The sequence below is a fragment of the Neovison vison genome, chromosome X (genome assembly GCF_020171115.1).
Source record: "Neovison vison isolate M4711 chromosome X, ASM_NN_V1, whole genome shotgun sequence".
Classification (NCBI taxonomy): Eukaryota; Metazoa; Chordata; class Mammalia; order Carnivora; family Mustelidae; genus Neogale; species Neogale vison.
The window spans coordinates 117,022,170-117,034,490 of NC_058105.1; the positions used below are offsets into that span (position 1 = coordinate 117,022,170).

The window sequence follows — 12,321 nt, forward strand, 5'->3', positions numbered from 1 at the left end:
CCAAGTATTCTCAGCGCATTGGGTTTTTACCCTATGATGGTACTGATGCAACAGTTTGTTTTCATAGCTCTCTTCTTGTCCCCTTTCCTACGACGGACAGCATCTGATGTCGGACAGCATCTGATGTTCCAATTACCTGTTGGCGCCTACCTTGTAAGCAGTGCTTAGCTTCCTCTAGGGCCAAGCGCTGCATTAAGAGTTTACATGAATTCTCCTATTCAATCCTTACAACAGCTCTATGAGATGGGTGTTATTTTCATCATTCTGAGGTTACAAAGGAGGCTCAGAGTAGTTAACTGATGCAAAATTACCCAGCTACCAAGTATCAGAGCTGGAATTCAAACCCAACTTTATCTCACTCCAAACTCAAGCTCTTAGCAATTATTCAGTATTGTTTACACTATAATCTGGAGGAGAGCAGCAAAAGTATCTGTCAGTTCGCATTAAGTCTCCAGTGCCTCTCCTAGTATGTGATGCATGACAGACACTCGATAAATAAATTTAATTGCTAAACGCACAGCTTTTTAAAGCCATGTATTTAAAGCCACATATTAGGGGCATCTGGGTGGCTCACTGGGTTAAAGCCTCTGCCTTCGGCTCAGGTCATGATCTCAGGGTCCTGGGGTGAGCCCCGTACCTGGGATCAGCTCTCTGCTCAGCAGGGAGCCTGCTTCCCTTCCTCTCTCTGCCTGTCTCTCTGCCTACTTGTTTTCTCTGTCTGTCAAATAAATAAATAAAATCTTTTTAAAAATATTATTAAAGCCACATATTAGGGAATATGCTCTAGCAACAATATCTAAAAATTTAAAAATTGTGAGTTGACATTGTTTTGATGAGACAGTTATAGGAAGTAAAAATGCAAGCATGGCTTTATGGAACTCAGCTAATGAAGGGAAACCATATGAATATATGAAGCCATTAATTAAAAATTAAGAGTGAATATATTAATCAAAAGCCCTATTTGGATAACTATTTCTAGGTAAAATATCTGTGTTTCATAGGCCCTGATCATTAATTGTTTTCTTTGTATTCAACTTGATTACCAGATAGAATTTAATATAGAAATATCTTTCCCCAGTTTGCTTGAAATCCCACAACCAAAATTAACCAAATATACACAACAAAAGACTCTGATTATGAGAATAATAAAATAAAAGTCCTATGTCACCAGCACTTAATTTATAAAATGACTATAATAATAAGAGCATATTAATGCTATTGTATACTTAAATCTCATTGCTTTCATATGATCTTACTCCAAATCTAAGGAAATAAAAATGGAAGGACTTTATATATTTTGGATTATTTTATTTTCCTAATTTTCCTCAGGGTGACTTGTCTTTCAAGGATTTGGGCGGACAAAATTGTTGCAGCTGGCATGCTAAAAAATGAATTGGTGGGGTGCCTGGGTGGCTCAGTGGGTTAAGCTGCTGCCTTCGGCTCAGGTCATGATCTCAGGGTCCTGGGATCGAGCCCCACATCGGGCTCTCTGCTCAACGGGGAGCCTGCTTCCCCCCCCCCGCCTGCCTCTGCCTACTTGTGATCTCTCTCTCTCTCTCTGTCAAATAAATAAAATCTTTAAAAAAAAAAAGAATTGGTTACCGCATATTAGGAATTAAGCTATATAGATATTTTTAACTTCTAGATGGACTGCAATAGATAAAACTTGATGTATCACAGAAAGATAGCCACAGAGAGCTATTTCTACTGCAAACAAAAACATGAGCACAGGAGCACCTGGGTGGCTCAGTGGGTTAAAGCCTCTGCTTTCGGCTCAGGTCATGATCTCAGGGTCCTGGGATCGAGCCCCGCATGGGGCTCTCTGCTCAGCAGGGAGTCTGCTTCCTCCTCTCTCTCTGCCTACTTCTCTGCCTACTTGTGATCTCTGTCTGTCAAATATATAAATAAAATCTTAAAAAAAAAAAAACCATGAGCGCAGAATTGGTTATCTTTTATAACATAACTAGAAACTAAAACACCTTCTACGTTGCATGAGTGTTGCATGAGTAGCAGGTTGAGATGTTCATTTAAAAGAATGCGTCTGGAAATTAAAATAAAGGTAAAATTTCATCACACTTTCTCTTTCTCTTCTAGTACTATCTTAAACAGATGTTTTTGAAAATATAGCCCCAATTTTGAATTTTAAATGATGACCAAATTTATTTAAGTTTAATGAGGCTATAAAGACCAACAATAATAATTTCTCTGCTAAGGGAACCTATTGGCCTTGGCTTTTCCCTCTAGCAATGGTGCTACATGGAAAAATGTCCGGAAATAAGTGCCCAAGATATGGAGATCTTTAAGTAAATGAACAGTCCAATCAATTCATTCCCTAGTCTTTCTCTCATAATGGAAAATGAAACATCAGTCTGAGAGATGCGTGATGGGAGTTGAGAGAGTAGCAGATATGGGGCTGGCCTAACCCCAGATGCAAAGGACCTGATTTCTGACTCTGACCCTGCTACTAATCAGCTGAGTGAGCCTGGGGGTGAGGGGTGGGGGTGGGGAGAGTCACCGCATAGAAATGCAGGGAAAGAGCAGTGCCTGGCTGACTGTCCGTGGACCATGGGACTCTTGGTCTTAGGGTTGTAAGTTTGAGTCCCACATTGAGTATAACGATTACTGAAAAACAAAATCTTTAGAAAAAAAGAAAGAGAGAGAAGAAAGAATGTCGGGAAGGCAGTACATTTTCCTTTTCCTCTCTGGGCCTCAATTTCATCCACAAGAACAGGTGATAGGCTGTTCTCAGTAAGAACCACTCGGATCTTACACTGTATAATGTCAGGACTCCCTCGCCCTCTAATTCACGTCTTCTTCTAGATCTTTTTACCCAAAGATAAATCTACAATGGAAACTGCAGGTATACTGGAAACATGTGGGAGCGGATCTCAGTCTCTGCTTGGCTTACTGTATCTAGCCCTGGCTCCACGGGCTCCGTGGGTGGGCACAGCTCCCTGAGCTTCACGCGCCCCCCCCACCCAAGTCTAAAGCTCTGTGAAAAGTAAAAGCCCGTCAGGCCTTGGATAAAAGCCTCCCCTCCCCCGCTGAGATGCATCATCTGTCAGGCAGAGGTGCGGCAGCCCATTCGAATCGAACTTGTGAAGGTGCGTCCGAAGCCGGAGTCTGGGCACATGCCCCGTACCCGATACCAATGCGCTACGAGGTGCTAGCGAGGCAAACGGTTTGACTAGATTGTCAAACCCACTTCTACCTGCCAGCAGAAAAGAAACACAGGCTAAAATTGATTTGGAAAATCACAATCACTGTTTTGTAACTTAAGGGCCTAATTAGAAGTTAAGGGAATCGCTATTCCTTCCACGCACCCCAATCTCAGACAGTTGCAAGCTCGCTGAACACCAACTGCGTTGAATTTCACTGTGTACTGTTTCTGGAAGCAATATCCTGCCAGGCTGGCCTATACGATAACAAAATCTCAAGTCTTGTTATTTAGAAGAACAAGGAACAGATTTCTGGGACATTCCCACTCTTCTAAAAGCTGCAGCGACCAGTTGGAAAAATCTAAAACGGCAGCCAAGGGCAGAGAAGAATTTAATCTCCACCCAGCCTTGGGCTTTTCGCCTGCCAGCATCAGTGGCACGCATGAGGCCCACCTAGGAAAAGGAACACAGAACGAAGATAATGAGAGCTAGACGGAGGGCAGAGAACGCTTATGCCACCCATGGGTGGTTTTCCATATTAAAATGCTGCCTGCCTTTATAAAAAGCTATGAGTTCTTTAATTTCTCACATAATTAATTCCTGCCAGCTGGTATGCAAAACAAAGACAAGATGGGGAACAGTATTATCATGATAGATCGCTCTATATTAACACTTCTCCCTTAATACAGTCCAATTTACACAGTTTTCAAGCTAAGTAAATGAGGTAGAACCAAGACGTTCCTAAATATTAATTCGGCAGCTCCACTCGGAAACTTACCACAGATTGTTATCTCTTTGGTGGGAGAAGTTTTGACTTGAGTGAAGTTCGGCATTTGCTTCAGGACTCTCTTTGTTTCAAAGAGCACCTCTAGGACATAATGCGCATGAAGAATCTGTGGGCGGGGCAGAGGAAATGCATACAGTGAACTAGTAAGAAAGGCAGGACAGGGTAGAAAGCTGTAAGAGGGGAAGCATACGAGCCCATTTCAGGAAGCTGTATTACAGGATAATCTCTAAATGAGTCTCAGATAGATTATTCTAGCACTGTGTCTGGCATACAGGAAGCCATCACTAGAGATCTGTAAACGGAATGAATGAATGGTTCCTAGGGCATTTACACTTTCCTGTTCTTAACTGACATCGCCCATTCACAGAACGTCTCTGATGGTTCTGGGTCCTTAGAGCCCAGGAGACAGGACAGGGAAAAAAAAGGAGACTGCCTTGCTCCAGGGAAAACAGGCAGACAAAAATGAATCCATAGAAGAGAAGGAAGGACAGGACAAAGAGAGAGGGAGAGCGACTGTGGAAGCAGGGCTCCTTGGCATTTGTTTGGGACATCCTGCCACCTGGAGTGGCAACCAGGTGGTGGCGCTGGCTTCACAGCTCTCCCGAGGCAGCCGGAGCAGCCCCAAGGAACCCCTGAGCCAAGAATCCCAGGTGGCTCAATGCTGGGTGCACAGACGTGAGCATATACAGAACAGCAAGAGCATTTATATACTAGTCTAAATATAAAACCTATTCCAAACCCAAATAAACCATTTGCATCACCTCCTATTATGACTATTCTGTTGCCCTCCTCCAGTTACAGTGATGACGACATCATCATTTGGACAGATTTACTCCTCTTTCTCCGCTGGGCTTTTGTTTGTTTGTTTTAAATCCAGTGTGTTAGTCTCTCTTTTTAAAAAAGTATAAGATATTCCAAATACATAATTCCCAAAGAAACAGAGCCGATGCAAATGTAACAGATGCTAACACCACTTCTTGGGTCAGGACTGTTCCCACGACTCAAAAGGGGCTAGCCAAAATCGATATGTGCCATGAGTGCCAAATATGTACTCGTTTTCAAAGACTTGGTGTATGAAAAAATAAAAAAGTAAAAAGTCTCATTAAAAACTTTAACTTGGTTGGGGTACCAGGTGGTGGGTATTATAGAGGGCACGGCTTGCATGGAGCACTGGGTGTGGTGAAAAAATAATGAATACTGTTTTTCTGAAAATAAATAAATTGAAAAAAAAAACTTTAACTTGGACTACATGTCAAAATGATAATAATTTCATCTGTTGGATTAAATAAAGTATTAAAGTTATTTTCTTTTTTTAACATTTTTTAAAGTTTACTTATTTTAGTAATCTTTACACCCACATATAAATTATATAAATAATTTATATATGATATATAATAATATATAATAATTATATAAATTATAGAAATATAATATAATAGATTTTATTTCTGTTGGACACCACTGGTTTAGATTATTAAAGGCTGAGAAGGATCATTTCTACATACTGTTCAGATACTGCTTTGGGTAAGGGTTTCAGAACAGATGGACTCCTTTGCTCCTTTGGAAAAATCTGGTCTCAAGGTATCTTAAAATTTTTATTTGCATAGCTATTAAAATGACAAAGCTGGGGCGCCTGGGTGGCTCAGTGGGTTAAGCCGCTGCCTTCGGCTCAGGTCATGATCTCAGGGTCCTGGGATCGAGTCCCGCATCGGGCTCTCTGCTCAGCAGGGAGCCTGCTTCCCTCTCTCTCTGCCTGCCTCTCCATCTACTTGTGATTTCTCTCTGTCAAATAAATAAATAAAATCTTTAAAAAAATAAATAAAATAAAATGACAAAACTATTTCCTATCCCAGACCCCAAAAACATGATTTAAGTTTAGAGAATTTTCACGATTAAATCTACATTTTTTTTTAAGAGAGAGAGCAAGGAGAGGGGCAGAGGGAAAGGGAGAGAGAGAAGCTTTTTTAATTAACTTATAATGTATTATTTGTTTCAAGGGTACAGGTCTGTGATTCATCCGTCTTACGTAATTCACAGCACTCACCATAGCACATAACCTTCCCCAATGTCTATCGCCCAGCACCCCCATCTTTCCAACCCCCCTCCCTTCTGGCAACCCTCAGTGTGTTTCCTGAGATTAAGAGTCTCTCATGGTTTGTCTCCCTCTCTGGTGGGAGAGAGAATCTTTAAGCAGGCTCTGTACCCAGCAGGGAGCCCAACATAGGACTCAATCCCAGGACCCTGAGATCATGACCTGAGCAGAAGGCAGAGGCTTAACCCACTGAGCCACCCAGGTGCCCCTGATTAAGTATACTTGTTAAGGACAGGAATCAGGATTTGAAAGCAATGTGAGAATTAGGAGGAAAGATGGATGTTGATGAGTGGAGAGACACATATTTCCTTACTCCCCAAGACCTAATGAACTGCTAAAGATTTTTCCTACAAAAGCATTTTATTTATTTTTTTTAAAAAGATTTTATTTATTTATTTGACACAGAGAGAGAGATCACAAGTAGGCAGAGAGGCAGGAAGGGGGAGCGGAAGCAGGCTCCCTGCCAAGCAGAGAACCCAATGTGGGGCTGGATCCCAGGACCCCGAGATCACGACCTGAGCTGAAGGCAGAGGCTTAACCCACTGAGCCACCCAGGTGCCCCTACTACAAAAGCATTTTAAATCCATTCAATCCACAACTTGAGTCAAATCTTGAATGTGAACTTTCCTTTAGCTCCATTTTAAAGGAACAGATAAAATACCTTAATACAATGACTTATTTCACTTAGCACATTTAGTCTACTGATTCCCAGGACTGGCTTCAGTGTTACCTGAACTTGCCACTGCAGATTTTCTGGTCCATTGGTAGCACTAATCAGAGTAACTGGTGTCTAAAAGGGCAGTTTTGTTTTGTAAGTTAAAAAAAAAAAAGAAGAAGAAAATCACTGAGAATATATTACAACAAAAAATTCCTATTATTAAAATGGTTTTTCAGAAATAAAATAAAATAAATAAAATGGGGTTTCTCGGTCCTTTTTCTTTCCTTTTTTTTCACTTTATTATTATTATTTTTTTAAGTAATCTCTACATCCAGCATGGGGCTCAAACTCACAATCCTGAGATCAAGAGTTGCATGCTCCACTGACTGAGCCAGCAGGGTGCCCCGGTTCCTTTATCAACAGGCTAAAATGATGTGGCTAATGTCAGTATTTGCTTACAATGCTGTCTTTCAATAGCATTATAATTGTGTTTACAGTTGCAATATTTCATTTTATTTTTTTAAGATTTTATTTATTTATTCAACAGACAGAGATCACAAGCAGGCAGAGAGGCAGGCAGAGAGAGAGAGGAAGGGAAGCAGGCCCCCTGCCGAGCAGAGAGAGCCCACGTGGGGCTCGATTCCAGGATCCTGGAATCATGACTGGAGCCAAAGGCAGAGGCTTTAACCCACTGAGCCACCCAGGTGCCCCTACAGTTGCAATATTAAATATTCAAAAAAGTTAAATTGGTTTCTACATTTATAGAGCTGGTCAGAGTAAATAGCACCTGAAATAAAATATTCATATTCTTTTAAAGGCAATGAGGGAGGAAAATACTACTTTTAAAAGATATTTCTTCGTATCAATAACGAGCCTTTAAATGAAGAAAAATCTCATTTTTTAAGTTGAAATAAAAAGTTAAATAGTAAAAAGGAGTATAACTGAAAAGCAATTTTCTTTCTTCTCCAGACCTCAGTCCCTGTCCCCAGAAACAATCACTGTTTAGAGTGCCTTCATTATCTTTCCGAGACAAATTCTACGTGTTTGCAAGCATATAAAATTAATATAACCACATATAAATATGTAATATTAATATATATATTCTATTCTATAAGTATATAGAGTATATTTCTACAAAGGAATGTTATTCAACTAAAAGTAGTAATGAAATACTGAGATATGCTAAAACATGGATGAATTTTGAATACATTTTGCCAAGTGAAGGCAGACATAAAAGGTCACATATTATATGATTCTATTTATATGAAATGTCCAAATTAGGCAAATTTATAGAAAGAAAAGGCAAATTAGTGGTTGCCAGGGGCTAGGGAGAAGGGGCAATGGGGAGTGACTGCTTGATGTACAGGGTTTTGTTTTGGGGTGATGAAATCTTCTGGAATTAGATAGTGGTGTTGGTTGCACAACATTTTGAATATACTAAAAACTGTTCAACTGTACAATTTTAAATGGTTAAAATGTTCTATTTTATGTTATGTGAATTTTGTCTTAGTTTTTAAAAATCAAAAAATGTATATAATACTTAATTTTTTTTATAGATGGGAACACACTGTACTCTATGTTGAACCTTCCAGGTTTCCCCTAACAACATATTTTTCTCTTTTTTATAAAGTCAAAATTACTGATCTTTTCTGTTATACTCCTTGGATTTTTGTCATATCGTTTCTCTCTTTGAACATATTAACCATATTTATCTTAAACTCTGAGTTTGATAATTTCGGTCTGTTTCTGTTGTTTGTTGTTTGCCTCAGTTTTCTGTCATGAATCTTGTATCTTCCTATGCCTGGTTAACATGGTATTGAGTTCTGGACCTCGTACATGACAATTTGAAGAAATAATTTGAGGCCAATTTCTTTCTAGAGAGGATTTACTTTTTCATTTGGCAGGTGGCTAGGAACTCCAGCTATCTAGAATAATCTCAATTTAATTTCAGGAATTAGATGATTCCAAGCTTTGCTTCATCCCCACAGAGACAGTATACTTATAGTTCACTCTTACTCCTAGGGTATGCCCTTAGGGTCTAAACCTGAGAATGAGGGTTTTGGTGTAATGTCAGAGAAAATAATGGAATAGGTAGCTCATAGGTCCTATCCCTCCACAGAAGCACTGAAAACTCAAGCAAAAAACAAATAAACAAACAAACAGTCAAAATCAACTCTCACAGAACTTTGGAAAACAAAGTTCAGAGCAACCAAGAAAAGGCTGAATCAAGAAAAAGGTAACTTAAAAATCCTTAGTGCAAGCAGAGAGTAAAGGGTAAAATAGTTTTGTAAACAGCATAGCTAGGCAGTGAAGAAGCGTACCAACACAGAGCCTATCTGCAAAGACTAGGCTTATCTTTGCTTTTCTTTGCTTCTATCTCTCAACGATGTTCTTTCTTTCATTCTCTCTCTTGGGCTCCTGGTGTTCAAGGAAATCTCCATCAAATACTAGCTGAACACAAGCTAAAAGAACAAAGATTTCAGAGACCTCACACACAACTAGACCAAGCATACATCTATAGAACACTCCACTCAACAACATCAGGCTACACATTTTTTTAACAAGAGCACATGGAACATTCTCTGGGATAGACCGGATATTAGGCCCCCAAACAAGCCTTAATAAATTGAAAAAGATTGGAATCATGCGAAGTTTCTTCTCTGATCACAATGGAATGAAGCTTGAAATCAGTAACAGAAGGAAAACTGAAAAAGTCACAAATATGTAGAAATTAAACAACATACGCAAACAATAGGTCAAAGAAGAAATCACAAAGGAAATTAGAAACTACTTTGAGATGAACAAAAATGAAAATGTTACATACCAAAATATATGGGAGGCATCAAAAGCAATGCTCAGAGAGAAATATATAATTGCAAATGCCTACATTAAAAAGAAGATTGATCTCTGGGGCGCCTGGGTGGCTCAATGGGTTGAGTCTCTGCCTTCAGCTCAGGTCATGATCTCAGGGTCCTGGGATCAAGCCCTGCATCAGGCTCTCTGCTAGGTGGGGAACCTGCTCCCCCCCACCCGCCTGCCTTTCTGCCTACTTGTGATCTCTCTCCCTGTCAAATAAATAAATAAAATCTTTGTGTGTGTGTGTGTGTGTCAATTTAGCAACGGATAAAAATTTATTAGGGATGTTTATAATACATCATACATATTATTACCCTAACTTTTTTATATTAAATTTTTACATGCTCTAAAATTACAAATTATTTTATTTTGTTCATGTTATGGCAGTAATAGATATTTAATGAAAGCCTACAGAAAGATAAAAATTTATCTCTATATTTAATTTCTCTCTATATTTAATCATTCTCAATGATTTTTTTAAAATTACATGCAGAAAGGAAGAAAGCCCAAGTCTTCATATTCCTAAACTTTTTTTTTATTTTAATAGTCACTCTAACATGCCTTACTTGATTGGTTCAGAATTTTAATTATTATAAGGTAATCTATTTTAAGTGAATATTTAAGGATCATTTATTTTTCTTTTATGTGACTGCAGTTGAAATGTGGGTGAAGAGGAGGCTGAAGTTGATGTGAACCTATCTTTCCAATTCAGCTGCTACTCTCCACTCACCAATATTCCATGGTTGTCTTTTTTTTTTTAATTAATTTATTTATTTATCTGTAGCATAACAGTATTCATTATTTTTGCACCACACCCAGTGCTCCATGCAATCCATGCCCTTTATAATACCCACCACCTGGTACCCCAACCTCCCACCCCCCCACCCCTTCAAAACCCTCAGATTGTTCTTCAGAGTCCATAGTCTCTCATGGTTCACCTCCCCTTCCAATTTCCCACAACTCCCTTCTCCTCTCTAACACCCCTTGTCCTCCATGCTATTTGTTATGCTCCACAAATAAGTGAAACCATATGATAATTGACTCTCTCTGCTTGACTTATTTCACTCAGCATAATCTCTTCCAGTCCCGTCCATGTTGCTACAAAAGTTGGGTAGTCGTCCTTTCTGATGGAGGCATAATACTCCATAGTGTATATGGACCACATCTTTCTTATAAAATCTTAAAAAAGAAGAAGAAGAAGAAGATCTCAGGTGAAAAACTAACTTGACATGAAGGAACTAGAAAAAGAACAAACTAAGCCAAAAGCTAGCAGAGGAAATATAAAAAGGTTAGAGTTTGGATAAATGAAATAGACAACAGAAAAATAATAGAGAGGCTCAACAAAACTCAAAGTGGGTTCTTTGAAAATATTAACAAAATTGACAAACCTTTAACTAGACTGACAAAGAAAAACAAAGAGAAATGTAAATAACTATAATCAGAACTAAAAGTGGGGACATTACCACCAACCTTAAAGAAATAAAAAGAATTTTAAGAGAATTCTATGACTAATTACACACTAACAATAGATAACTTAGATGAAATGGATAGATTCCTGGAAACATACAAATTCCCAAAACTGATCCAAGATGAAATAGAAAATCTGAACAGATCTAGGACAAGTAGAGATTGAATCAGTGGTCAAAAACCTCCTAACAAGAAAAAGTCCAAGATAGGGAGCTTCACTGGTGAACTCTACTGAACATTTAAAGAATTAACACCAATCCTTCTTAAACTCTTCCAAAAAAATTGAAGAGAAGGAAACAATTCCTAACTCATTTTATAAGGCCAATATTATTCTAATACCAAAGTCAGACAAAGACACCACAAGAACATACATATCAATATCCCTTACAAATAAAATGGAAAAAAAAAGAAAAACTTCAACAAAATACCAGCAAACAAAATCCAATAAAATTTTAAAAGAAGCATAGACCATGACCCAGTGGAATTTACTGCAGGAATACAAGATGGTTCAACACACACACACAAAAATTAACTAGTGTAATATATACATTAATAGAATGAAGGAAAAAAACCACAGGATCATCTCAATTGGTGGAGAAAAAGTATTTGACAACATCTAACACCTTTACATGACAAAGCCACTCAGAAAACTAAGAATGGGAGAAGACTTCCTCAACATGATGAATGGCATTGATGAAAAACCCACAACTAATGTCAAACTCAATGGTGAAAGATTGAAAGCTTTCCCACTAAGATCAAGAACAAGACAAGCATGCTTGCCCTCACTACTCCTATTCAACATTGTAGTGGAAGTTCTAGCCAGAGCAACTAGGCAAGAAAAAGAAATAAAAGTCACCTAAATCAAAAAGGAAAAAGTAAAACTATCTCTATTCCCAGATGACATGATCCTGTATATAGATCATCTCAAAATACACACACACACTACTACTAGAGCTAATAAATGAACTTAGCAAAGCAAAGTGGCAGAGTAAAAACTCAGCCCACAAAAATTAAGTGTCCTTTTATACACCAACAATAAATAATTCAGAAGGAAATTAAGAAAGCAATCCCAGGGGCGCTTGGGTGGCGCAGTGGGTTAAGCCTCTTCCTTTGGTTCAGGTCATGATCTCAGGGTCCTGGGATCAAGCCCCACATCGGGCTTTCTGCTCAGCAGGGAGCCTGCTTCCCACTCTCTCTGCCTGCTTCTCTGCCTACTTGTGATCTCTGTCAAATAAATAAATAAAATCTTAAAAAAAAAAGAAAGCAATCCCATTTATAATAGTAATCAAGAGGATAAAATACC

General features: G+C 38.7%; 1 protein-coding gene across 3 annotated transcripts in view; it reads right to left on the reverse strand.

The window, feature by feature from the left end:
- PPEF1 (protein phosphatase with EF-hand domain 1) overlaps positions 1-12,321 on the reverse strand; it is a 122,090-nt gene that overhangs the window by 51,347 nt on the left and 58,422 nt on the right. For all 3 annotated transcript variants that reach the window (XM_044235449.1, XM_044235451.1, XM_044235450.1), the window contains one exon: positions 3,937-4,051. In XM_044235449.1, coding sequence (XP_044091384.1) covers positions 3,937-4,051 — 115 coding nt within the window. The remainder of the gene's footprint in view (positions 1-3,936; positions 4,052-12,321) is intronic.